Source organism: Lineus longissimus, chromosome 1, assembly GCF_910592395.1.
Source record: "Lineus longissimus chromosome 1, tnLinLong1.2, whole genome shotgun sequence".
Taxonomy (NCBI): Eukaryota; Metazoa; Nemertea; class Pilidiophora; order Heteronemertea; family Lineidae; genus Lineus; species Lineus longissimus.
Window position 1 is genome coordinate 29,095,621 of NC_088308.1, and position 27,951 is coordinate 29,123,571.

Below are 27,951 nucleotides of genomic sequence, written 5' to 3' on the forward strand. Positions count from 1 at the left end.
CCAACCTACACGCCGACCAACAAAATCAAACGGAAGAAAATGTCCACATAACAGTGTCCTCGATGACGTGATTCTATCAAGAGAGAGTGTTCTATTCCAATGCATTCCTGTTAAGGGTTCGGCCTATCGCGTTCTAAGAATGGACTCTCAAGCTGTGTTTCTCACTGAGCTCTATACAGCAATGCACATAGACCGTCACCACAAAAGGCTGCGAACTCTAGATTAAGCGACAGAACCAAAGATGGCATAATAAAAAGAGGTTTCAAGAGGAGTGTGTATCATAAGTCGTGTAAGACTGAAACGAGTGACGGACTCTCAGACTAAACACTTTTCTGTTCTCCTTCTGGCTTCAAGCCTGTTAACTAGTAAGCCTAACTTCGTGCCAGTTTTGTGCATTCTACCATTGTCATTGTATTCCCTTTACATATATCAGTTGCTAGTGTATCATGGCACATGCACATTTAACATGAAGTAACCTAACAAAGTGTACGATGAAAGTAACACGTTTAGTCCTGACAGTTTCTGAAGCAAAGAGGGGAGTTTTTTTCAGATATAGAAGAACCTTCACTGGATCGCTTTGCCTCAGTAACTGGTGTCTAAAGCTAATTCTACAACTGCTCATTCCAAACGACATGTGGACTGCTGTCTAGTTGTCCACTCACGTATGCATGAATATGTCTCCTGTATTTCAGGCTAATGCTGGCCAAATACATCAGTGCAGGACATGCTACTTCTCGACATTCTCCACATCTGGCATAGGCACATGCATATTCCTGAACGGTACCGTAGGTGGCAGCGGCCGTCCGCGAGAATGGAAACCTCTTTCTCTTATCTCTGTTTCTTGTTCCTCCTTAATGCGCTGTTGCTTCAGCATCATCTTCATAGCCGCCTTCCCTTCGTTTCCCATCTTGCTGGGATCCAATAAGGCGTCAATCTTGTCATGGTCGAAGTAGACCTTACTGATCGTGTTTAGGAGCTTGTCAATCTTGTCCGGGAAATTGTCAAGCTGCATCTGAAAGGCTGGCGGCATGCCGTTCATGTTCATGGCGTCTCCCTTTTCGGTCATTGGATCATCTGCTCCGAGGTCGCTCACCATTGGCTGGCCGTTGCCTATCCCCGTCCACAACTTGAAGCGCCGCATGATGAAGTCGACCATCTCGTAGTCATTGGACTGCTTACTTACATCGTTCTTGACGATGGTAAACGACTCGTTCAGGATAGACAGGAACATGTTGATCAAGATCATGACGATGGTTACCACGTAGAGAAAGAAGAAGAACGGACCCAGGACCGAACTTGATTGTAACATGGCCTGGAAGTCGAACTTTCCCAGCATGATGTTCAAGCTTGTCTCAGCAGATGCCACGAAGGATTTGTAACCGAGGAGGTTCCGTAAGAAAATCAGGTAGAAGAACTGAACGAAGGCGAAAAACATGATGGCAAACATGACTCCGAAAGCGAACAGATCCTTTCGACAATGACGGAGAACGGAGCCAAGGATCGCCATCCGCTTGTTGAAGCGAAGCAAACGCAGGAACTTGAGGTTGGCAAAGAACACGAGCCAGCCGACCAGGTAGAGGAGCAACTCATTCCATGAGGCGACATACTGGAACTTCACGTATGCCAAGCCGTGTGACTTCTTGAAGGTTTTCAGCAGGCTCTTCGTGACCACCAGGCGGTAGAAGTAGATGGTAATGGAGGCCACGGAGAGGCCGATGATGGCCAACTCACCAATGTTCCAAAGGTGTGTAAAGTAGGCCTTCCTTTCCTTGAAGACCACCTTGATTTCTCGGTAGATGAAATAGACAAGGAAGATACAGAAGCCAATTTGACAGGTCAGTTCATACCATTTGCCGTCACCATGGTAGTCGCCCAACAGATTTACTGGTTCGAACCGGTACGTATTCACCATGGCTGTGCTACCTGGGAACTCGGTTAAAATGGTCGATACGGCGAAGAGATTAGTGTTTGGGTTGTACACGGTGAACTCGATGAAGATAGCTCTGGTGTATGCATCAAGCCATTGCTCATTAATCAACTGGTCTATGCCTTCCATCATCTCCTTGTCACTACCCTGCAACCGGTGAACATACCCGCCACCAGCATACACCGCTATAGTTCCAAGGTAAGGGAAGCCGTCGAGCGCTGAAGCCTCCGTATACTTGTACTCTTCCCTGGTGTTGTCCAGCGTTTCATTATAAGGTTTCCAGCCCACTCCAAAGGTTTGCTCCTCCTGGGTGAACATGCCATATTCTTCAACACACTCATTGATCACCTCTGCCATCGCCCTTTCTAGGGGACAGGAATCTGAAAGAAATAATTTGAAAGTTAGGGCTGTCAACTAAACTCTGGCAATATGTACCAAATGGCAATCATGTAATGTTTACCCATCCACCGCCCATTCAGGTGAAGTCGTGTTTTTAACTCAGCTATTTTGAGCAATAGACTGGAGTTCCCATGCAAACCACAAGAAGTAGACCTAGTGGTAAAGATAGATCAATGCTTACTAGGTTTAGCTCTGAGCTGCCGCATCACTGCATAACCCATGTGTCTTTGGGCCCTGTCCACTATGAAACCTCTCTGTCCATACGGTTGCCTATAGTTTGTTTGTTGATCGTACCAAGGGTCTACGAGTAGTGCTGGTAGGAGCACCTCTTTTGCCCAGTTCCAATAGCCACCGTAGCTGATAATCTGAAAGAGCATGGTACACCCATAAGAAGTCAGCAGCGCAGATACCAGGGTATGAAACTATGATGATTCAATGAACACTTTCCTGCAACAGGTCTTTGGTAGGGAAACCTTGCTGATACCTCCTGTTGCTCACAACTCTTGCGAGATTTCAGTATTATCTTTGAAAATCATTTGGTAAACCGTCCTAGAGTTCGTGTGCACATTCATATGATAAATTCGTATTTGGAAAATGAATTTTGTGTCAAAAGAAACTGCCGGATAGCGGACATGACAAGACAGCTTTAAAAAGAGTTTTATGGTGCGGCAGATGACCCCACAAACTACAACCAAAGAGAGCTCACCTGTGTGTAAGCAGAGTCAGGGTCACCTTTGTTATTCTCGATGAACACATTGACCATCTCCTCTTTGAGTTTGTAGGAGTCTGGGTCCCTGAAGCTGTAACTGATCGACAATAAGATCCAGACAAACAAAGCATAGCTTAGGATCTCTCGAAGGATGGCATACATCTTTAGCTCCTTGAGGCGGTTTACTCGGAACTTCTCGAGCTGTTCTGGGTCTGGCGGTTTGTAGGCAATCGTTCGTGGTTTAGCCAAGCCAAATGCTGTCCAATGAAGAAACAGAAAGCAACATCAATAACTGTTGAAATCACCCAATGCAATGTTAGCCTTCGAATCGTCAGTCTTAAACTAAGAGTAAGTGCAATGTTAACTGAATGGACGGGTGTAAACAGGGTGTTTTTTCAACTGCTTCGAAAGTGGCTTGTTTCCATGTCTGATATCTGCACTTACTCGTCTTAGTAGTTGCAAGGGCCTTTCATGACAAGATATTTTGGCACGATGGACACGTTTTGACTGGAGTTAGACATGGGTATTCGTCTTTTAGTCAGGGATTTCGCCATCGAGGGGAGTCATCGACATAGAAAATGATGCCATGGATTGAGTTTTCAGTCTTCCTACTCACTGCCTTGGTCATTAGGTCTAGCCAGCCACTCCTCGTCATACTGTAGTTCCGGTTCCTCTTCATCTTCTTCAAGGTCGTCGACATCATCGTCTGCTTTCTTCAGGATCAGAGAGAAGAACAGCGCCACAAGGAATACCTGTGAGATGAGAGGAGATGGTCGCTCTTTATTTACTTTTATGTCACAATGGGCAAGTCAAAGCAACACTTCAAGTTGGCCTATAGTTCGAGGGGTGAGCGGGATACAAAGTTAACTAGCCGCCACGAAACATAGTGAACACACTGTTCTTGCCAGGCACCTTACATCGAAAATATTAGTTTGAAGGTACAGCAAACAGAACGATCGTTTTACAAGGATGTTGAGATGATGTGAAGATTATCAAGGCTATCACAGCTCAGTGGGAATATATACTGCATGTACTCGTATCAGACCAATGTAGCAGGGGAAAGCTGTGTATATTCAAGAGCACACTGGTATCGTACCTTGACAGGTTCTGTGATGAAGATAGACATGATGAAGGCAGCCATCATCGATGTGATCCACTTCTTGGATTTCTCCTCTCCGAACTGGATCCCGTAGAAGAGTGAAAATGTGATGCCGACCAGGCACATGATGACTAGGAACAGCCAAGCCAAGTGACGGCAGTACCACGGCAGAGAGAATGCCTTCTTCTTTTTCTTCAGTAGTGGGTCGTCCATGGGTATTCCAATCCTTCTTTCTATGCTGTCAGGTGGAGAATCCGTGCGGCCATTTTGTAGCCCATTGACGCCATTGTGCATTCCGTTCAAGTCGTGCATGTCACGCATGTAGGGCGGCGGGTCATCTCTGATTGGCTCACACTTGTTTACCTCGGCCCTGATATCGCTGACTGAAGTGGAGGCATTGCTCTCGCTATCTCCATCGGGTTTCCTGTCCTTCGCTTCCTGGATACGCGATGGACGTTTCTTTCGAGCGCGGGCCTTCCTGAACAACCATACGGTTAGGAAGGTAGCCGGGAAGATTATCAAGTTGGCCATCACACCGATGCTAATCTGTAGAAGGAAAAGGGTTCGTTTAGAAGAATTATAAAGTATAACATCAACCAGATGTATTCTGCCAAATATCTCATATACTTGTACTACCAGTTCTGAAGTACACGTAGTTGCAGTTTTGTCAATGCCTCAAGGATTGATTTTTAGTTGAATGATCTAAAGTACTGTACTAGTAAGCAAAAATGGAAATAGTAAAAGCATGATAAATGATCATATCAATATGGTAAAGGGTCATCTTGAGCATATGAGTTCACCAATCTGAAGAGGACTAACCTGTTGCGGGCTCAAGCTGAATGGTCCCAACTCCAGTGCATTGGTGTTGGGTTTCTCGGTATCGCCGATACCGTAGAACATAGCATTGGTCAGCATGGTCAACACCAACAGTTGGAGGCAGCAGGAGATTCTCTGTAGGCGGGTGAATCTACTCCTCGGGGGCCGGGCAACCAGTGAGAACCAGAGATGCTCATCGCAGAGATTCTTCCTTGAGGTTTGTGTGAAGAGATGAGAAAACTCGACCATCTGTTCCTTCCCTGCCACTGGGATAAGTCGGTCAATCTGGAAAGGAATTCAGATTATATATTTCGCGAGATATTATCCTCGACTTATTCCCGATGTTCATCAAGTCACCAGTCGTTACTTGCAATCGAAGAACATGTATGCTGCTAACAACACCTGCTGGTATTATAGGCCGTCATAGAGGCACTATATGAGGTATTAAGGCTCTCAGAGTGTAAATACTTCAGCTCGATCTGAAAAGGACGAAGTGACGACAAGTTGACATCCATGTCGAATCTCAAATATGACATCCAGATAAGTCGCCAAAGATATTTACCTGTCCATCGTCTTCCTCCACTGCCAGCCATCGGTTCAGGATGAATTGATATTTCTTCTTTGTTTGAACATCATTGACGAGGAAGTATTTCAGATACCAAGATGCGAATTTGCCTTCGCCCGAGTTGTCATGCCAGATGCGGGCATAGTTCAGCTCGCCGAGTGGCCTGGGCGTAGTCAGTAAGAAACAGTCGATGTTACCCCTGTCGAGGCAGTGCTTGTTCCCTCTTGAGCGGTCATGTAAGATCCTCACATCAGTTTCATCGTTTTCACCAGACAGGACGAAATACACCTGAATGGAAGAAAAGCACACACTCAAAGGCCGATATAAGCGTATGTCTTGAGACAGGTGAAATGGAGGACTAACGTCAGTTATCATCAAACCAATTGCATCGCATCTCAGATTACATCCAGGATCCATACGAAGGCCACTCTTCTCCTTCTCCATCTACGTCCCCCTCTTTGTACGCATCGACATGCAACTCAATGTCATTGTATTAGCACGGATTATTAACACTCTTTTCAAAGTGGAGGTTATGAAGGCAACGCTGAAGCTGTCTTTGTGAAGATAGGTTCTTCTACATCAAGATCCTTTTTATGAAACTTCTGCCTCACATTAAAGCATACCGTTATTAACCAAATCGTGCTCTTGAATCCTCGTGAATGACAGGTTAGAATAGGCGGTAGCTTACCCTGGAATGTGTGCCAGCACCTTTCGCCATCCCGCTTGCCACCATTAACTCATACATGTACTTGTCATCTGGATCATTGTCAACCAATGGGTAGACGCAAGCCTGCAAAAGACGATATCAATTGTATAAACTGTAACGTTCAGAAGCTGGTTTGTCTCTTGAAGTCATTCAGTTGATTTCAATAGACAAACTGACCAGACACAATACGATACAAAGATTTAGCGGAGTCTGTTCTCTACTACCCTGTTTCGCTCCGAGAACAATCATGTTAATCTGGCTACGTAATCTTGAGCTTGGTGTCTCTTAATGATTTTCAATACGAACAATGCCACGTTAGAGATCGCATCTGGTCAGAGATGTAATAGAACAAGATACTCGCACTTCAAGTACTACCTGGTGATCAGGGAGAGCAGCTCTTACCCTTTCCACGTCCTTCTTGTCCTCCTTCCTACATATCACTGCTCCAATCAAATAGAGTAAAATGATTGTAATAAGAGTGGCGTAGACGGTTGGATTCTTTAACGGGTCCATGTTCTTGAAGATATAGTTGAAGTCAAGTCTATTGGGGACAACCACCCAGCCGCCCGCGAATGATGTCAAATGGTTACACGTGCAAGAGACTTTTGATCGGGTAGACTTCTTTTCATTAACCTTAAAGAAGATATCACGCATTGTTATCTGTATTCAACCACGACTATCCCCTGACCATTCGCGCGCCGTGGACGTGCGGAATCTTCCTCGCCCTTTCGATATTTGGTTAATTCGTAGGTTCAAAGGACGACGTACAAAGATTAATGTAATCAAATCCTGTGCGAATTTCGTGACTTGTATGCTGGCTTTTGTGCTGTTTTGTACAATCTGTATGGTCGCAGTGAAAACACATTTCCATAGATACTCGCACTGCAAGAAACAACCGGTTATAGAAACTATCGGTAGACCCGGTAGATACTCTGAGACGAGTTGACTTACCATACAACCTCTTCCACTCCAATCCTTTGCCTTCTCATCGTAGTACATGCAGTTCTGCGCATATGTATTGACAGTTACATTGGAGGTGAGGTTGCCCTTCTTTGCTCTCCAATCTTCCACCCTTTCTTGACTGACGTCAGGTTTAGTGTCGGAGTCATTGTACGTTTCGAACTCGGCGCTGTCCAGTTCTCTCAGGCCGATGTAGAGCGTGCAAGGATCTTTGGCATACATCTGAGTACGCTTCGTCTCAGCATCTAGCGTGAAGGTATACGGATCCGATTCTGAATAAAAAGAGGAGCCATAAAAGTCGTTTCCTTGTTCTTCGTGACTGCTCTGAATGAAAACTATACGGTTAATAACCACTTCGATATCAGACTTTCTTACATGTATCACTGGATGTATTCCATTAGGATGCACACTTATTTGAGCAGTGACATCGATGCTACCCCAATTTATAAGCCAAAGCGATTGCTCCATCGTTTGTAAAAAGCAATTAACAGTGATAACAAACCTGATTCGGGGCCTACTGTTCCATCTGAAAAATAAACGATGTAGCGGTAATTGGCAAAGAATCAATCCGTATGTACGTACCGCGGATTGCTCAGACTACTCGTGGTCACATCAAGTTGTGGCAGCCAAAAACCTGAACCCATCGTAATGATTGCCACTAACCAGTTTAATAAGGCAAGTGAAGGCAGATTAATCGAGACTTTAAACCATTCAGCAAAGATATCAGCCAGCCACAGAATGGCGGCAGCTGATATCGTGATAGAAGCTTTTTAATTGACTTAGACCTTAGGTAGTGAGATCTTGGAACCAAGACACGTGTTTGTAATGCTTACCTCTTCCCTCAAGATGACTGGGGACAATATACGTGGAATTGTAATACCCCGCAGTCAAGTTAACGCGACCGTCAAAGGCAACGAATACCATGTATGCCTTGTTTGGGTCGAATGGTTCGGGCACTGGACGGATGAAGAGTTCAGAGGACTTGTAGTTACAGTAAGGTGGGTCAGGTATTGCAGGATACTCGGCCTAGAAGAGAATGAAGACAGGGTGTGGATGTTTATCCAACTAGAGCGCCATGGACACTTCCGAGCTTTGATGAGATCATATACTAGCACTGCAACTCGATTTACGAGTGAGACCAAGCGAGAAGTTGACTTTACAGTTGAGCTTTTAGACACATATTGTGTCTTCAAGAACAGGCAAAGTACGCATCGGTTTTCCACCCTGATCACGTATAACCTGTCCCCAACCCTAAACTCACCCGTATTGATATACTCAAGTACGGATCGCCGTGCTCCATTCCTTCATAATCCACAGGCTTCCTCTCCGTCTCGTTCAGTCTCATCCGCATCGTATAGTTGACCTTGACATTGGTCCCGTTAATCTTTTTCTCATTACCATCAGAGTCTAACATGCGGATCTCGACGGACGAGGAGGTCCGGTGTGGATGCATCTTCTTCCCTATGTGGTTGTTCTTCGACATGACAACCTGAAATGAGGTATGACATCGTAAACTGTTAGAAACCAATTGGTCAGACCAGACCGAGGCCCTTGTCAAATGTATCTCTGCTTGGAGTTGAGCCGATAGAATCATAGCAGTGTACATGAGAGTTGGATGACCCTGCCAACTGTATCTCGGAAGCAGAATGACAACAGTTCATTTGATTTTGTCACAGGAGTAGTCAGTAGACAGTCGGTAAGATTACCCAACGGCAGCTTTACTTATAGACCAACTCACCGCAACCGATACTGTCCTGTGTGGATCCTCACAGTATGGCGGATCCACCTCGCAGATGGATGGTACATCAGCCTCATCATCTCCATGCTTAGCATACAGTCTCCTCGACTTCCCCGCCTCATCCTTCTGAAGTACCACCTTTGTCTTTCCCGAAACCACCTCCACCTTCTTCCCGCCGGTCGGCGCTTTCTTCACCATCATAGTCAAGCATTTCTCCTCAATTTCCTCCAGGTCAGCATACATATCATCCTCCTAAAAAACGTTCAATGGAAAACCATTTAGACGGTAAAGATATGGCATTATGTCGAAACTCGTTTGAAATGTAAAGTTACTGTGATTAACGTGCTTCAACTTGAAAAACATAACGTGACAACTCAGCAACAAGCTTTGAAAACGTTGGCGACAAACAGCCGGAAATCAAGGGGAAAACTAAAGCACCGCAGACGGAGAGAACCCAGTTATATGACATCGGAAGGTTCCACCAAACCTCTGCCGTGTACAAACCGGTCGGGGATGTTAACCAGGTCGCTTAGCCCGTAAACACAGAGATTTCATAATGCTGCACCAAACAAAAAGAGAACAGACTGACATGGTAGAGGAAGGAGGGAGGAAGACCCGAGTTCCATTCAGTGTCGCTTCTCTCACAGCCTACCAAACACATCACTGCAGAAATGGCCAGCGTTGTTGGAACAGTGGACACCTACCTGTTCGTCTGAGAGCTCCTTGTTGGTCTTGGCCACCGAATCTCTCTCCTCTCTGGCAGCGTCACCATCAACTAGAATAGGAAGAACAAGAGGTCTAAGATGTACTCAAGTATTATGCGCATGAATACGATGAATATACTAGGCAAAACAACGAATGCACCAGCGTTTCCTCAGTCTAACTGCTATCCTGGAGTAGTCAAATCCAATGGGATGTACCTCCTCTAAGTACCAACAACTGGCAAGAATTCCATGAACTTTCTGTTCATATCATATGACTTGCCCAACATACTAATCTTTCCAAACTATTGACTTACACGACTTTCCATCCCTTGGTAATGACATGTCAGGCTTGGCCTTTTTCTTCGCCTCCTCCCTGGCACTCTTCCCAGGTCGAGCTTTCGTTACCTTCATGCCCTAAAGAAGAACAACACACTCCTGTAACGGATCATCCCTTGTAAATACCTAGGGCGCCTACAACAGATACAACCAACCCAGCCTGGATCCTTCTTCTCAGTCGGCTATTGATGGGAGGTCGTTGCAAAGTAAGATATGTCAAAGTTTAAACTTCACTCAAATATGTTCCCCAACTGAATCAGATGCACGATCACATAACAGTTATATCGAATTCCGAATTGCGCTCTCTCTAATAAGTTCCACTTACCTGTTTCAAGTTAAACAAGCCAGCCAGCACTTTACCCGTCATCTCCAGCTTATCTTCATTAGATGCATCAGGATCACTATCTATCGTGTTCACAGTCTTGTTGAGAAGGTTGGCTATTTTAGGCTAAACACAAGAGAAGGCAATAGTTTGTTTACCATATGTGTCTACTTTATTGAAAGGGCCAGTAAAACTTGGCGTAAGAGACGCAACTTGCTCCCAACATGAAATCTTCAATACGAAAAGACTGGTCGCTGTAATAGAATGAGTTACAAATAGGTCAGATCTCTGCAGCATGTAGTTCAAATCTTGACCAAGTGCAATAGTATTGCTTGTTTACTTGATTATGATGATACTCCATACCTTATTAGCATACCAAGATATTCCGTGCGATAACATTGTGATCACTCACCATTATGTTTCTGTTTTTAGTGGCAGGCTCAGCGACCAGCTTGTCCGCTATCTCAGTTAAGGATTTCGCCCCCAAATTCACGTTCGACTTTTCAAGGTTATCCAATGTATTCTCTACAAACTAAAAAGGAAAAAGAGTGATAATTTGATATCGATGTATCAAAGATCCTGATCGGACCAATAAATTCATCCACCTTCTCCATACAAGTGACGTTCTTTTTACTCATTTCGTATGTGGAACTACACTTTATTTGCATACTATCGGTGCGACTCAAGCACTCGTTTAAATAGTATTCTCATGAAGCCAAGTATTCTCTTGAATCGTGTAAATACTTCTTGTACACCTGCATATCCTTCGTGAATTTGGATCGCATAAACTACCAGTTGTTTTGTGACCAAATTTCCTGGAGAGAATACCTGCAATTGGGTTTCATGTTCGTGTTTGCAGGATGGTTCAAAGTGAAGTGCTTTGTTTGACCTACTTTAGTGCCTTCCTCTCTCAGATTGTCTTCGGCTGAAGTAAGTGACTGAAATGAAATACAATGAAATGTAAGGAACCTTAGCACGTACATTATTAGTGCAAGCAAGCTTTTGCTGTCTGGACAGGTACATGTAGATTCCATGAATACGTTTTGATCTTTCCCATTGTAAAATAAGTCAGGATCCGATAGCAAATTTTCAGTTTCTTCTCAAGTGTATAGATGATGTTTTAACAATGAATAGCTTGGCGTATCTTTGCATCAACAAGTTGAATGGTCCAGATATGAGACAAAGACTTATACTGACCAGTTCTGTCAAATACTTACCGTGTCATCATTTTCAAGATCAACCAGCGAACCAATTTTCTCTGCAAAATAAAAACATAGTTGTAGGGCGTGTTCTTCCAGATGCCCATCATGCAAATAGGAACAATCTTTACATGTTAACTTACTTGTACCGAGTATCAGATAGCAATTGTATTGAATGGAATTTCAATTATCACTCCTCGCTGACGATGACAGGGCCATATGAGCCCCGTTTCAGCATTGCGGGTGGAAGGTACGGTGTATTTTACAACCAGATTAAAAATGTGTGGTTGGTCCATATCATATCGTTATTGAAACATCCAGTATATATGCTCTTCGTTACTTACTTAGTTTGTCATTCTGGGAATTCATTCCGGCCACAACCACCTCAGCGACATCCCGGGGGTTTCCCTTCCTGAAGGTTGATTCCAGCATGTCAGACAGACCACTCGTCGACATACTAGTAGGTGAAACCTAAATGCAATCGAAGAGATGACTGACATATGTCAACAAAACAGGCTTCTTGGCCAGGAATTATTTGCACCGTAGCCTGGGCCAAACTATCTGGCGTATCTTTATGAAGCTTGTAGAAATACATCTCTCTCATAAAGTGCATGTACTGTCATATCTTGATGTCACTCATGCCTTTACTGAAAATGATTGTGCACCTTTGGAAAATGAATATCCTGGTGACCATTTACACGTATGTCCAAGTGATCAGTAGACGATACAGATGGTTAGAAGTGCTGAAGCAAAACGCTGATCATATAAAGATGTTAACTGTTAAACTGCCACTGGCTGCAAGAGAAACCAGGAGCCTACCAGGACGGTCCCTGCCTGACATTCCGTAAAGGCCCCCTCATCATCGATAACCCGAGCTATCACATCCATCGTCCCGGGTCGCAGGTTGGTGGACAATTCGAACTTTACTGCAGAACCTTCAGCATCGAACCTCTGCACGAATTCCTGAGAAGGTGCGGTCTCATTTGCGTCAGGATTCTCGAGCTTGACTGAAACATGAACATAAAGTATATCTTGTGATGATCTGGCCTTACTATCAACAGTTCATTATACCCAAAGCATCATCAAAACCCCTGACAGTCGAGTTGTGGAGAGGGCAACCATCGCATATGCGTGATTCAAGCTGAAGAAAAGGAGAGTTAAATGTTCTGGTCGGAGGGAGAGTGGGTTGCTGATCTGAGAAACAAGCAGGATTGACCCCAACTTCTGGAGACATTGTCAAATACTAGTGTATGTAACATTCATCAAATGAGCCTGGAAACATGAGTCAACTGCTCAACTTACCATAGACCTCAAAAGCAACAATCCTTCTATCGTCCGACCATCCGTCACCACTCACGATGAACTTAGTGGTAATGTGAGTTCCTGTGGTCGGTGACACGCTACAAGGCTTCGTCGATGTGGGCGGACGATTCACCGAGAAGTCCATCTTGGCGTAGCCGGTCATACCATTGAATGTGAGTCTAGCTTGGGCCTCGTAGAGATCCGAGGAGAAATCCTTAAAGAGCGGTGGTAGCAAAGTAAGCTCCTTCGATTTGTTACCTGAAATAAGGTTAGACATCTAAGTACGAATTCACGCAACTACATTGTCATAATTAAAGATTATCACCCATTGCAATTGCCAAAACAGTTCGTCGTCGTTGTTTTACAGTGATGCCCACGGGTTATAGCTCACACTTGGCAATGAGGAGAATACGGTTTAGATGTCGTTTCTTGTATTTAATGCAGGGCAGTTCGATATCTACGACTGAACCATCGTGATGTCACAATATTCAATGATATCGTTGTTCAAAAAGATGTAGTTATATACAACTAAATTGGTTTCCGTACAGATGGTTTTATCGCACAAAACTGGACTTGGAAGTAGTCCACTGCACTGATGTAACAACTTACCACGCGAAGCATCATTCCCAATGGTCATCTTGTATTCAATACTTTGGAAGGTGGTCGTGATTGTATTCCGAGGGGGTGGGGGAGATGGGTAAATGGGCATGTTTGCCACACAATTACCATTCAATAACGTGATTTTGCATTAGCACTGAAGAAACTATCATCGCTACCATATGCGGGACCCAGCGAAGCTGGATGCCAATATGCACAACCACCTTTCAGAGTCTGAACCTTCAACAAGCTTGCCACCGTTCCGTATGTCCAATGATCACATGATAGTACACGCACGTTTATTTCTTATTCGTCCGTGTTATTGAATACAAACTTTGATTGAATATTAGAATGATATCACCCATATGATGGAGCGAAAGAATCTTACCATTGGAACCTGTAGGGTTTTGAAGTTAGGAAACGATGTATTAGTTCGCTTGGCAGACGCAGCGGCTGCGCATGCGCGAACGGATCGGGATTACCGCGTGGCCGGTGGCAAACGCATTGTGGATAACGCGCATATTCAGTTTCAGCGCAACAGGCAAACAATATAAGTATAACATTATCTCGCATGAGTTGCTCAATAAGACCGTGTGTGGCTCTAAATACGTTGCTCCCCATGAATAGATATACCCTTTCAGATGTTTTCTTTGTCTCAGCGATTTCTTTTAAACTAAACATTGGAGTAAAAGTCTTAGCAATGGTAACTAACAAATCTACAGAAACCCTCTATCTCTATTAGAAGCTAAGTTACCACCGTAACCGTGTTTATTTGTGATTGCTTGTTTTTGCCAACACTACGAGTGGACGAACTGACGCAGAGAGACTTGAATCCAATACTTAGGGCGTTTTAGTATTTTGATATCCCGAGTTTTCTTGCCGTTACACTTTTTATTATTGTACTGCTCTTCGAACCCGACATCTCAGAATAAAGAAAAATGTGTGACATGCACTCACCAGTGATGTACTTCTTGTTTTCCTTCACATCAATATAACAGAGCGAGTCAATGGTATCGTTATAGTACTGGATCGTCCAATGGTATGTTGCCCTGTTGTTAAAGAAATCACTCGTCAACGGACAGTTGGTCAAACACGTCACCATCAGCTTACACATGCCGGACGGTCGTACCAATCTCTGGCCCAACGGGGTCTTACGGCAGGCATTTGCATCGCTGCACCTGTAATAGAAGATTGTGCATTGGGTTACGTGAAGATGGTGGCAAACCCTCCCAGTTCAATTCAAAGTTATAACTCACAACACATTCAGCTGGATACTGCCCACATCGCATATATTCGTCCACTCATCATAGTCCGCGAGACTTGCCCTAACATATTGCATACGTAGAGAGTCAAATTATGTTCTGTTTCAATGTGGTTCAATTAAAACATTCATCAGACGCGGTCGAGTCAACGAAGCCGGGTAGACCTCCGGGAAACTACCTACTGTTTCCAGTCCCGTAACCTTTGGGTTGTTAAGCTTATGCACAAGTCTTATTGACTCGTCACTGTCCTTGGGCCCCCTTTGATAGCTCCAACTCGTCCGATTTCCAGCCTTACGTTCATATCGTCCCAACCCTTGCTGTGTGGAGACATTGTCGGCAAGAATTGCTGGATCCAAATAGGTCCAGCGTACGTCCTCAGGAGTCGCAGGTAGTGTTCAGACAGGATCCTCCCATACTAAACTGTAAGTGATATGATAAGCTCTATTATCAGAGAAGGAAATGCCAACTTACGTGATGATAATCACTGGTGGCCTTCCATCTACAACGGTAACGAGCATAGACACACGCCCAGACCGAGTATCCTTCTTCACGATGGCTGTAATATTACAGGTCTGATTGAGAGGCATGAGATAGAAGTTCGGCGTGAAATTGCCGGTGTTGAGAGGAAGGTCAAGCCGCCCTGGCCCGTTCCCAAAGCATCCACCTTTCGTGCCACTGGACGGTTGATGGGAGACGGTTGTCTTCGTGTCCTCGTCTGTATCCGGCTCGCCAATCTTTTGCGCAAACCATAGGTAGCCATCGAATCCCTAGAAATGGTTTTAAAGAAACAACCTGAGCAACGGAGCTGCTTGGATTCAAGTAGCTTTCCCCCTCGGGACGATGACCACTGGATTGACATGTATTTAGGAGAAACTGCAGCTTTCTACCTTTATCATTCTGTATACAACTTTATATCCTTAAAGTAAAAAAGCAATGCAACTCTGTAACCTTAACTGTATTTAAGCAAGAGAACTCTTTAACCTTAAAAGGCTAGGCATAGACGTACATTGTAAAGTTGAACACTGGCTACCTACCGGCGGATCGTTGGGGCTTGCATCCCGGTCCACAGAATACCTCTCGGGGTTGAGTGTAAGGCTATAATTCTGCATTCGCCCTATCGTTATTTCAGACAAGCCACCTTCAATCATGCTAGCGAATATAGGACCTCGGACCATGTAGATATACGTCACAGCAGTACTGATAAAGTGTTGCTTCCTGATTGCCCATGTGCCTGTCATCTGGACAGAGAGCGTCAGGCGGTAGACACCGAGATTGGTGAAATGGGCAGGAAGCTCAATATCAACCCCATCATGGCCTCGGACCTCTGTTAGATTGATCATAGCAGTGACGTTATTGTTATCATCTACGCGTTCCATCTCCCACCACTTAATGTTCGTCTCTGGTGTACAGTTCAATAGGATCACTTTGCCCCTTATCTTACACCTCAAACCAACCTCACAATGCGTCCCATTCTCAAAGGGCCTCTCATCGTATATCATGATCTCCGGCCGCATACAGCCCACATGGCTCGCAGATATGCTGAACTGAAGCGACTTCTCGTTGACCCCAAGATAATTAGCTCCGATCACTTTAATCCTCTTGGGTCCTTCGCTCTTGTAAATATGAGAAACATTCAAACCGTCTGGGTTAAGGGGACCAGCCATTTCAATACTACTATTCAGAGGGTTCCCTAACCTCGCCAGCACTTCAGGACTGTAACAGTCATTCTGGGTTCCATACAGTTTCAGTTTACTTCTATCACCATAATCGATCGCAACGCAGGAGTTCGTGCCGACTTTTTCAAAGTTGATTCTGAACTCCTTTGGTTCATTAGGTTTGGTGGTAGCCCTTCCATCATGTATCGAGATGCCGTGACAGGTGTCTCCTATGACCACACTGGTACAGTTGGTCACCTCTCCCAATGGTTTCACGGCGGTGATGCAGATATTGTAAGCGCCAGGCTGAAAGAAACATTAGTGAACATTGGGATGTTAGTTGGGATAACAACCGTCAACTACATTGATCAAAGAAGAGTCCATGAACGACGCTTCATTTTAAAGTTATAGGAAAACATAAAACTCAGACCAATTCTCCTACGGTTGTTATCTGAGTCTGTTGTTATAGTGCCTTGGGTTACCAAAAGAGGGCTCAGCTTGTCCAGTAAGTTTACATAGTTGGAAGAAATGATCAGCATCAAAGCGAAGTAAACGATGTGGAACGAATAGAGATGAGATTTTAATGAAAGTGTCATTATTTAGATCAGCTCTCATCAATAATATAATAAAATATCTACCTACCCCTGGAATCTTGTACGGTAACGGGTCACCAGGTTTGATGTTAGTGAGGGTACAAGCCCACACATAGCCATCACTCTCTGCAACAATCTCGTAGCGAGAAACAGTTTCTGGAATTGGAATTAGAAAGTGTTGACAAGGTCGTATGCCACAATATCACCAGTGTTATACTGGATAAATAACTAAAGGCTGCAGAGCGAGTCCCAGATATGGTCCAACAGGTTATGCCAATGATGTTATTAAGAGAGCAGACCAGCATTCATCATAGTCTGTCCCCCCTTGCTCCTAACTCACCGTTCCTACCGCCTACGAATTCTGGATAAAACTTGAGGTCCCGGTTGCTTGGGAAATGGTTCCCGCTCTCACCAACACCTGGCTGGTCGACACCATTGAGCGGTTTCTTCGGACGATACTTGGTTTTGATGACAAGTGTTCCCAGTTTGCTTTGGACGCTTGCCTGGAAATGAGGATCGAAAGGGGATAGAAATCATGCTAACTAATCAGTAGCCAGGAAGTGCAGAGCGTGCATGTTATGCATTGGTAAGGGACATCAAGGGGTTCGAGGGTAAGAGGATTGGCGGAGTATAGTGCAACCAAGTGAGATTAGAGTTCACTGCAACACTTACTCGTCAAGAAGAAGACTTCTAGAGCAACCAGCCTCATAGTTCTCCCGGTCGTGAAAGAAAGATCCAGTTCCAGACTACAAACAAGATAACAGTCAGAGAAAAACGGCAATAAGGACATATTGTACCTTAATCTGCCAAGAAGCCAAAGAGTAAGTATATGCTGGAATGGAACCCGATAGGAAACAGATATAGAGAAGAGAACATGAAAGGCAACCGAGCAAGGAAGTTTTGGGCATTAGGAAGCTGATTGAGACAAAGGTCCAACGAAAGGTTCAAGGCCGGTTGCTCGATAACAGAATATCTCCCAATGATCCTGTAAGCCAGTAAATGGAGTAGAACAACGTATCTTTAAAAAGGTCGAAACTTACATCTGCTGTGAAGGTATATTCAGACACCAGATTCTTAACCACCACCCTAGCCGTCCTAGGCCCGGGTGGCGCGTACGCATGTTTGTCCCACTTATACACTTTCTTCTTGTAATCAAAGTCAAAAGACTCCTGACCGTCTGCTGATCGCCCGAAGTGCATCACGTGACTGGCGTCGGTTGGTTTCTCGGTACCAGTCCAGGTAAATGTAAAGTTTACAAAGGCTGGAATGAGAAGTTGCGAAATTTAATCAGAGGCTCGAATAACATGTGGTGATGATCAACTCCTACGTCCAATTAAACCATGCACAGTGGGCGCCATTTTAGAGTCTGGGCGCCATTTCAGATATCTCAATGACTACATCTTTGACTGGAGAATGTCTCGAGTTAGCTCAGCTCATGGTCACGAAAATATGAAGCACAGGTGCCTGCCATCCTTTATTCCAAGTAGCACCATCATAATGTTCAATGTTTCTTTGAAATCCTGTGTGGTTGCGTTATATACTCACCAAATGGCAGACAACGTATTCATGGTGCCATGTGTGTTGCGAAATCGCAGATATCTCATAGTTTTATAAGAACGATTTCTGAACAAGGAGTCGAACTAATTGTTACTTACGGAATTCCACGGTCGCTGGTGCATCGCTGACTAGATTGTAGTCCTTGGTGACAGGATGCTGGCAGAAGATCGTCTGGGTGAAGGTTTTCGTATGGCCATGTTTGTTGTGGATGGTCACAGAAACCGTGTAGTTCCCGGGCTTGTCGAACTTCTGTTCAGAGATCAGAGCAGGTGTCGTCGACTTGTTGACTGTGAAACAAAAGTTTAAAATACATTGGGTGACTTCTCTTGCAGTGTATCATGTGTATCATGTGTCTTATCTGCAACAAAAGCGGTTGTACAGTGGAATCCCGGTGGGCGACCACCCCGGTAACACGACCACCCTGGCACCCAGACCACGACCACTGGATTGGGCGGTCCAAATGACCAAATTCAGCCCTCTAACCCGACCAAATGGGCTATTTACCGTGAAAAGACGAATGCGTGAAAGAGTGAAGCGTTGAACTTTGCGTCACCTCTTCCCCATAGCCACATTGTGTTTTTGCCCTTTCTCGGACCTGGCCATCTTACGCGAGCATTAGCATTAAGTCTAAGCAGAGGACAAGTGCAGGATGGTAAAATAATGAAGGTTACTTACAGCCATCTGTTACATTTTTGAGTGGGGTTGTGCCCCAGCTATAGGTGACCTTCATGCCGGATCCTTTGGCGACCTGTGCTAACATAGAGACTTTACTTCCTACAGCAATATTCGGGGGTCTGAGGAAGAACTTGGGGTTGAGAATCTCCTCGATGACTTCAACGGTACAGGTGAGGGGGATGACCTCGACAAGATTAGTGAAGACAGCCTTGACCGAGAAGGTACCGGGTTGATTGTAGTTGTGAGAAATGGGCGTAGACAACTGGAATTGTCCCTTTCCCTTCGTGCTTCTATCACCGAAGTCGATGGTGTATGTTGTGTCTGGAGGTACTGATCCATCGCTCGACCTGAACGTGATGCCGACTGCTCCAGGTTTCTGAGGACCCAAGTTATCGCATGAGAGGTGCGACTTCTTGAAGGCGCTGATGGTGAAGTTATACAAGAACGATCCATCTCCATTCCCTATTTCTCCTTGCGCGTGGAATTCACCGACTTTAGTGTAGGTATGGTTGAAGACCTCATGATAGTTTGTAGGCCAGGCCTTTAATGGAGGCATTCGCTTTTCATCCGGAGGGGTGCTGTCTCCGTAGTCAATCTTGACGAAAGCGCTTGAACCACTCTCCATACCCCCAGTGAACACCACACAGCTTGGCACCATGATGTAGTATGCTAGGAGGTCGGGTGGACTGGGAACTTCTTTACACAAGTCAGTCACGTTAAAGTCGGGATTGTTGATTGGTGAATCAATAGTAAAGTTGGTACTATCGGTGATCTTGCCAAGCTTGTTGGCGACAGTGCAGGTCAGCTCGTAGCCTTGTGCTACCACACCTTTGATCTCCGCCGAGTCACATTTAGGCTTGTTATCACAAGCAGACATGTCAATGCTTGTGCCCGCTTTAAACGGTGGTACGGAGGTACATTTATATTTCAAGCCATACCCATTCTTGACATTAGTTCCAAGCTGGACCTTTACTGGTTGACCTTTCTGGGCACCGGTTGTTTTAAACTTGAGCCCAGTTATGGTTTCTTGAACTTCAATGGGCATTGCCTGAACGGGTGGGTCTGGTAGTAGTCCGTTCTTGCAATCTACCTTCACATTATACTTTCCCGGGGTCGTGTATTCATGCGTTACATGACCTGTCGCTTTCGGTAACATCGTGTCATTAACGTGTGTGATAGACCCGTCGCCATAGTCAATACTACAGTCGTAGCCAGAACCTTTGCTGATGGTGATATTGATAGTGGAATTATCGCCAGCCACAGCGGTCGGATTGACTACTTTGATGGTCCCGATTTTCTCCTTGACCTCTAGCGTCGTACAATTCGTCTTCCCCGAGATGGCGTTCTTCGCCTCGACGCAGACATTGTACTTCCCGATTCCAAACGTGTGCTTCGTAATAGGAGTGCCGTTGACCATGTGTACAGAAGACTTGTCCCCGAAATTCCACAGATACTGGTTGTTATTCGTTACTGAAAAGAAAAGACACGAAGGCGGTGTAACAAGATGTAGAGGAACAACGACTACTGTCGTGATCTTTCATAGTTTATCTCAGAGGGCAAACCCATATCTGTCAAACAGTTCATGGCAAATCCTCTGTGAATGAGACATCTATGGGCAGACGTTTTTTACAGCGGAAATCAACATGGATACTGTGATCGAATGATAAATGAATAATGGCCATCTTTACATAACGCTTTCCACTAGTTTGGGTCTGTACCAAAGCATTTCACAACAACTGTCTCGATCTATATGTCTCGACAGTGACACTTTGGGTATTTGTGGCAGCCGTTACTTCAGGGCACACCTGACTTCATCCTCCACTAGACCGGGATTTGAAGCTCTTGGATTGAGAGGGGCCACCCTGACCAGTACGCCACTGCACTCAACCGCGAATGAGTATCATTGGACTCGCTAGTGCCACGTTAACTTGGAGATTCCAACCGAGAGACGAGTTGGCAGCAATGAACCCGAAGTATTTGACTGCATGGATGTTGTTGTCGCTTGCCGGGCCGGGCGTTGGCATTGCTCTTCTTCTTTTCACTTGTTCGTACTACTCCCAAAACAATCATCTATGTTCATTTTCAACATGACGGCCAATATACATGATCTGTAACACGACATCTAACATGTGCATCACAAACCGCAGTTGATTGTAAGGTCTTCAAGCTAATTAAACACAAGACCAAAGCAGAACTGCGTAAAATAATACACTCCACAACATTGATGACTAGCACAGAATGCGGAGTCTGTAATCAAGGATAGATATCGAACATATCCTTCCTGTAACCCATGAAATTGTTAAATGTGAATAATCTCAGTGTTATGAATTTCATCTACTACTGCTGACCACATGCATAACACTGCATTATTCCATTAACTGCAAAAACATACTTTAAAATGATAAACAATGCTTTGTGTATCGAATGGTGTTAGAAGTGGTTAAGGCTGTATCACTGGCCATAAACAAAAGCCAACTTTCTGTTTGGTAATACCAGGCGATGATATTCGAAATGCCAATTCTACGTTTGTTTCAAATTCAATATTCGATCATATTGATGACGCATTATCAACACTTTCATGGGTATGGTTAACATGATTACGGATTCATACCGACTCCATTATCATGTTTTTATCATATACCATCGTAAAGGCTTTTAAGGCTGTAATAGATAGTCATTGAAAGATGTTATTATTACACCAGGTACATGATAAAGAAGAACAATACTTGTTTCTTGGAACTAGACTGGGAAGAATGGCAGATTGGGTTTCCTGGCTATGCCGGCTCAGGTGGGAATCAACCGCAGTGCCAATCAAAACCAATTTACCCAACAGAAACCATACATGAATTGTTCTTTGCTCGTCCGGAAATTCACGACGCACACAAGTCAGCAACCAGATGTCATATATCTGTCGTGCCGCCAGGACTGAGGGTCGATCACCTTCAATGAAAACACTTCCCTTTAATTGCAATAACTGATCGATGATACTTAAATCCATTGTGGAAACATTGCCGAATCATTGTCTAATGAAAAGAGTCATTTTCTTTGACTTTCAACACCGACCCTCAATCCTTGGTGTCTACAAATGTTTTCTCACCATTTGTTACTTTCGCTATATACCATGAGAAAAACGAAATATATCATCAGTATGAACAACAAGTGCTAAGATCTACAGAACGATCAATCTGAAAACGATGAGTAATTCAAATAGTTTGATAAGGTATACAATATACTCACTACAAGTGTGCAGTGCTACGAGTTGGGGAAGGTAAGTCCGAGCAGTCGGTTTTGACCAGTGGCAATATCACCAGTGACGGGAAAGCTTTCTTCACGGCCGACTGTCTCCACCTAACATGAAGTTGCCAAAGATGGACTTAAGTTCCTTCCGCCACATTGGGGAGTAACCTACCAGCAGAGTTGTCTTAAAGCCCTAAGGAACGTACCAAAGGAATGGTAAAGATGTGCTGACTCAAGTGTACTAGGAAAGGGAACTAAGCGAATGGAATGTTGAGACTAACAAGCACGAAATGCTCTGACTTACCTGCGTGTTTTCCAACCTTTAAAGTCAGTGGTTTCCCAGCTTCGTTAACAGGTGGCACGTCCAACGGAGCTTCCTTAATCCCTTCTAGTACCGTGATCTGGGTACTTTTCGGCGGGACGACGACCGCCTTGGCCGGGAACGCTGTGGTAGTCACACCGATCCCGACATCGAACACACCCAACTTCGTATAATGATGAAAAAACTTGACCGTGCTTGGTGTGCTCAGGATGGCGCGCAGAAGGATCTGTTGGTTGACTTCTTTCTTGAGCGACAATTGCGTTATAGAGTTTCCTACAGCGACTGCCGCATATGCCTTGGAGTAGTCAGATGTCCCTGTCCACGGTTTCTTGGTTGCGATGACGCCCTTACCGCTGGCAGAGGCATAGCCGAGGACCATTCCCCTGGTAACTCTTAGGTTGGCAACTGTCACTTTCCTTTCATCGATGTAGTTGTATCCGACCTTCTGGGTAGCAGCCTTTACAGACTTGGTGTACTTCACCTTATAGTCGAAAGAGGGCGTTTGTGATCTTGGAGAAGCTGGGCAGGTGGTTGGTTTCTTTGCCGTACACATACCTCGGGATGAACAGAAGGACTGCGTCGATTTCGAGCAGGAGATTTCACAGCTTTTTGCACACTTGTAAGTATCGTAACAAAACACGTCACCAACTTTGCACGCAGGTTCCAGAACCTGAAATGATTAAGGCGAAGTTTCACTTGTTATTGAAATGAGGGTTTAGTATGATTAGTAACTGTTGCACTTCATTAAGTGATGATTGCCAATACATCTTACCATGAGTGTAATATCCCCCTTGCTTTGCAAGTTGAACTCCCATCCAATGATGACTCCGTCTTCAACGAAATCAGACCCCGGCATCACGTATATCTTATTGGCGGCGCCACCGGTACATGTGCCATATTGGGGAATACCCGGGCCGGCCGTGGTTATAAGAGGATCTGAAAAACCAAAAACCAAAGACCCACATTACCCAGGTCCTCTTAAAGGTGATTATAAGGTCAGGTAATATTCGTTCAAACGTCTTGTATAGCGAAGTCTAGGGTTCGCTCTGCAGAGTTTATTGCTGTATTGAACTACTACAGTGTTTGGCCTTCAGCACATACAGTGCGTGAGCAACGTTGATGTTAACTTTCTCCAACTATGACAAAGAACGGCGATGGGCCTCCGGAAAACCTACCAGCCATTGGGATGTTGTACATCTTTCCATCCTTGAAGTCGATGTTCGCCTTGATGTTAGAGCCCACGTAGACCGTAGCACTGCAGGCGAATTCCTGGTCACGTTTGGTAATGTCGTCTGATTTCTCCACTTGCTCTGGGCACTTGATCTCGAAGTCGTTTGGCTTGGACTGAGCCACCACTCCAACCGCTGCATGCAGTTTCTGTAAAGGAGTAGAGGCTATGCTGTATGAGTGAACTTCGAAAAGAAACAGACAAACGATTCTCGAACCTGTAGTTTCATGGTGACCCTTCCTGCTCGGAAGGGTCTGTTAAGAATTGTACAATTGTCATTTTGGTGCACTGAGGAATACGATGTCTAATGCTTGATATATACCGGTCAATCATACATGATCAGGCTGGTAATGATACGAGTGGCATAGTTTAACCAGTAGTGCTTAAGGCTAGTCCCAGTTTGGGTATACGTGTGTGACTTATTCCCTTTGCCATCTTTCTTTGTAACGTTACGTCGTTGTTCATCACCTCAATTGCTGAAAGGTTCTCCATTTTACTGACGCTCATTTGCCATGAGGAAATAACGTTGGTGTCGAAATAAAAGTGTCATTACGAAAGGACTTACCTTGCCCTGCGGTGGTTAGGATATAAAACAGTAAAATGGAATGAAACATGCAGATAATCAAAACTGGTGTCATTGCAAGACTGACAACATTATCATATGGCAGATGGCAGAGGAACCCTGAGCAAAGTTCAAAGCAACTGTGAACTTACACAGACATGTCGTCAAATCATGTTGTTGAAAGGGACATGTCGCCACTGGCAGAACTACTTCTCGGTATGTGCATATCAGACAACACGAGACTGCAAACTTCTCACACTAAAGGTTGGTATCGTTAAGACGTTCGCTATGACCACACAGCACATATACCAAATCTGTAGAGCGTCGCCTTGGTAGATGTATGAATAGGATTCTGCTCAAATAATCACTCACCGGGACTCCCGTACTTGTCACCTCTGCTATGACATTGTAGACGCCAGGAATGTGGAACATGGGTTTCACGTTCTTGTCACTGTCTCTATTCGTGAATCCAGTCGGAAAACATACGTCTGTGTCGCCCGCAGTATTGTCAAAGTTAAACACGAACTTCTCACCACCGCCAACGACCCCGAACTGCAGTTTGACCTCTGTTGATGTTTCTTTGATTTCGACCTTCTTTGCTGTCAGCCAGGCATCCTCCAGCTTCGCCACACCCATGGTTAAGGTGACATAGTGCGGCCCCCCGCAGTACTCTGTACCAGTCGGAGCACCTACACATTTCACGCTACATAATTTCTTTGCTTGTGCGGGTGGCACCTTGTCACTATCAGGTGGCTTCGTCTTGCTGCAGAAGCAGAACTTGCCAGCTTGCGTTGATGCAAACTTATATCCTTCCTTGGTACATTGGGCCTTGCATGTCGCTCCGGTCATTTTTGTCTCGTCATATTCACCCGGGGAGGTTCTCCAGTAACGATCCCGCGAGTGCACCTTGTAGCAGTCTTGGGCAGATACTGAAATACATAAGTTACATTCGCCAAGTTGTTGTTAAGACAGACGAAGAGGCAAGTTATACGCCCACGTCAAGAGGCGAAGATTAGCGAGAAAACAGTAGTTGCACAATGACTACGAAACAAACCATAACTAAGCCTATGTCGAGTGATAAAGACAGTTTATGTAAGAATACGCTGGATATTGAATCTCTTAGTATCTTCGGGAGAGCATCGTGACTGACTACCTTGCAAAAGCGTACCACCAAAATAGAGAAGGAAATTACTGATCTCACCTCCAATGGAAAAGAGTATCACCACCTGAAACGATAGGATAATGGACATAAGTCTTACATGCTTTTATGAGATGGAACAGCTTGGTACACCTAAAAACTCGTTACAACTAACAGCGTGATTCACTATCAAATCACAAAGTTGGTACTGATAAAAGTACGAAACAGTCGAGAACTCGAAAACTGAAATAGACTTCAAGTATCAGAATTCACCAAGAAGAGTGCGGGCCGGTGTGGCGGGGATAGTAGTCCTAGGGCTGATAGTCCGTGTAACAATAGCCCGCATTGCTAAAAGTTTTGGTTAGGGTTAGCGGTACAATAGATCATGCTGCATAATTGGTCAAATACAATGCTACCGGACTATGACTCCAGGGGGACTATATCCGCTGTCACACCGGATCATACAAGTCAATAAGATCCACAACTACAAAAGCTGATACATTTAATTTTGATTGTTTTGCCCATAAAGGCTGTATAACAATATACAAAGTCTATGAACTGCATTGCCACCACGCCTCCGCTGAAACAGGCCTACAATGACATGTTTGGTTACCTTAGCAACAGGACGCTGGCACGATTGGTATTTAACAATGGCTATTATTGAAACTGGCATATGACAATCTCATTAATTATTCAGGCTCGTACATACTTCAAAATGCTGATAGATAAAGCGAGGCTTGTTGCTCAAGGGCAAAGTTTGTGATGAGGCCAAGTAAAGGCAATTTAAAGTATTCCACTGCTTCAACTTGCCCAAGTTTGGCACGGCTGCCCACTTTAAGAAGAGTTCTTGATGATTTAGACCACATTACGACCACTCATGGTAAAGTGCAGTAGCGCTAGTTTAATGTACACAAGTGCTCCCCTAGTCGTGGTGATCATAGATGTGTGCGTCCAGGTCTCAGTTATCTTCATATTCGCTTCGAACACTCAATCTTTCCTTTAGATACGCAAGGTATATTTCGATAAGAACGAAGAATTAATCAAAACCAACCATCTACAAATCTTCAAACGAAGATCCCTTATGAGTCGGAATAATACCTTGAAGACTTGTAAGGCAAAAGGTAACTTGGCGTGCGTGACATATCGCCTTGACCATCCGTCAACAACTCTAAAGCGATGCGGAAGGACCGCATCAGTTCTTTCTGGCAAAGAGGAAGATAACCAAACGATTTTGCATCGGCCTGATCGAGATCAGAGTGCCTCTTGTCACCTCGTGGGGATTCGCAACATCAACATCGATCACTAAACATCTATAAATCAGTGTTTACCGTCTCCACGGAGACAGGAGCTCATCAATATCGCGTCTTCATCGATTGACACGTGTTGTTTAGTTACTCTTTTGGGTCTGTTGCGCAGGATAAATTGCAGATTGAAATGAAGTCATAAAGTTGACTCTCACCAAGTTTTGTTTAAAATGAAGCCAAGTCACAAAGCGTATTGACAAGTGGCAGAGATTCTGACGCCTGTTGGTACAGAAGTGGGGTCTCATAGACATACAAGAGCACTCGCCATCATGCTATGGAATTTGGAATAATCTCCGGCATGATGAACAGTTTCGCTTGGGCCAAAGCCCAGCAGGCCTTAACCAGACCATTTGACATTTGGGTAATGTCGATACACGGTCTTTTCAAGCTATTCATAGATAGATGCAGTATTCGAAATAGTAACATTCATTACTTGTGTTTGCTATAGCTCATAGGCCTACGTACGTCACTAATCAAGAATGTTCGCGATAACCGATAATCACGATGTATTTCGTCATGGCCATTAACTGCTACAAAAAAACGATTTAGTTCAGTTAACTGTGCTCTCTTGCAGTATAACCATTACATATAACTCTTATGACAGCATACGTTGACAGGGATTAGTACTTAAAAAGACATCGCGATGTAAAGTCTTTTTTTCTCTCGAAATCATGGACTGTTTCAGGCAACGATTACCTCTCTAGCCATTACAACATTCCTTCCGTTTCCTGACATATTCACCAGTATCAATGTTTAAACTCACAGGATTGAGACACCAAGAGCTGATCTTCTTAATAAGTAAACCAGTTAAGGACATCAAAATCATTATTTGGCAATAACAGACGAATTTCATATCCGTGGCAAAGCATGGAAGTGTATTGATGTCATCAGTTTTGTAACTTACCAGCACCACTTCTGCCAAAAGCAAATCCTTTCTTGGCCTCATAATGTCATCTTTCGTCAGGGTAATCCTCATTAACCGAGGAAAATAAAAAGAGCAAGCAAATAACACTAATAAAGGTACTTCAGTTGCTGCACG

At 44.4% G+C, this 27,951-nt stretch overlaps 1 protein-coding gene across 1 annotated transcript; it reads right to left on the reverse strand.

Annotated features, from left to right (window-relative positions):
• LOC135489174 (uncharacterized) lies at positions 1 to 27,951 on the reverse strand. The gene is made up of 39 exons (XM_064774433.1): positions 27,817 to 27,951; positions 25,672 to 25,696; positions 24,843 to 25,399; positions 24,474 to 24,479; positions 23,856 to 24,162; positions 23,453 to 23,616; positions 22,663 to 23,350; positions 22,219 to 22,233; positions 19,122 to 20,591; positions 18,545 to 18,733; positions 17,930 to 18,150; positions 17,230 to 17,392; positions 16,939 to 17,045; positions 15,676 to 16,602; positions 15,113 to 15,408; positions 14,337 to 14,557; positions 12,783 to 13,040; positions 12,300 to 12,487; positions 11,825 to 11,951; positions 11,499 to 11,539; positions 11,175 to 11,219; positions 10,694 to 10,813; positions 10,285 to 10,407; positions 9,938 to 10,037; positions 9,624 to 9,694; positions 8,920 to 9,171; positions 8,443 to 8,670; positions 8,015 to 8,207; positions 7,684 to 7,707; positions 7,173 to 7,453; positions 6,624 to 6,854; positions 6,204 to 6,305; positions 5,513 to 5,803; positions 4,954 to 5,235; positions 4,132 to 4,680; positions 3,652 to 3,787; positions 3,033 to 3,292; positions 2,508 to 2,691; positions 1 to 2,307 (listed from the first exon to the last, which is right to left on the reverse strand). Exons 1-39 carry the CDS (start codon positions 27,886 to 27,888, stop codon positions 728 to 730), a joined length of 11,094 nt encoding a protein of 3,697 aa, XP_064630503.1. The 5' UTR covers positions 27,889 to 27,951; the 3' UTR covers positions 1 to 727.

What these genes read in the sequence shown, in the direction of transcription:
- LOC135489174 (XM_064774433.1), bottom strand. Translation starts at nt 27,888, where the DNA reads ATGAGGATTACCCTGACGAAAGATGACATTATGAGGCCAAGAAAGGAT. An exon ending in GCTTGTTTAACTTGAAACAG is followed by an intron (nt 10,038 to 10,284) that starts GTAAGTGGAACT and finishes GTTCTTCTTTAG; the next exon opens with GGCATGAAGGTAACGAAAGC. An exon ending in AACAGTAGGCCCCGAATCAG is followed by an intron (nt 7,454 to 7,683) that starts GTTTGTTATCAC and finishes CTTTTTATTCAG; the next exon opens with AATCGGATCCGTATACCTTC.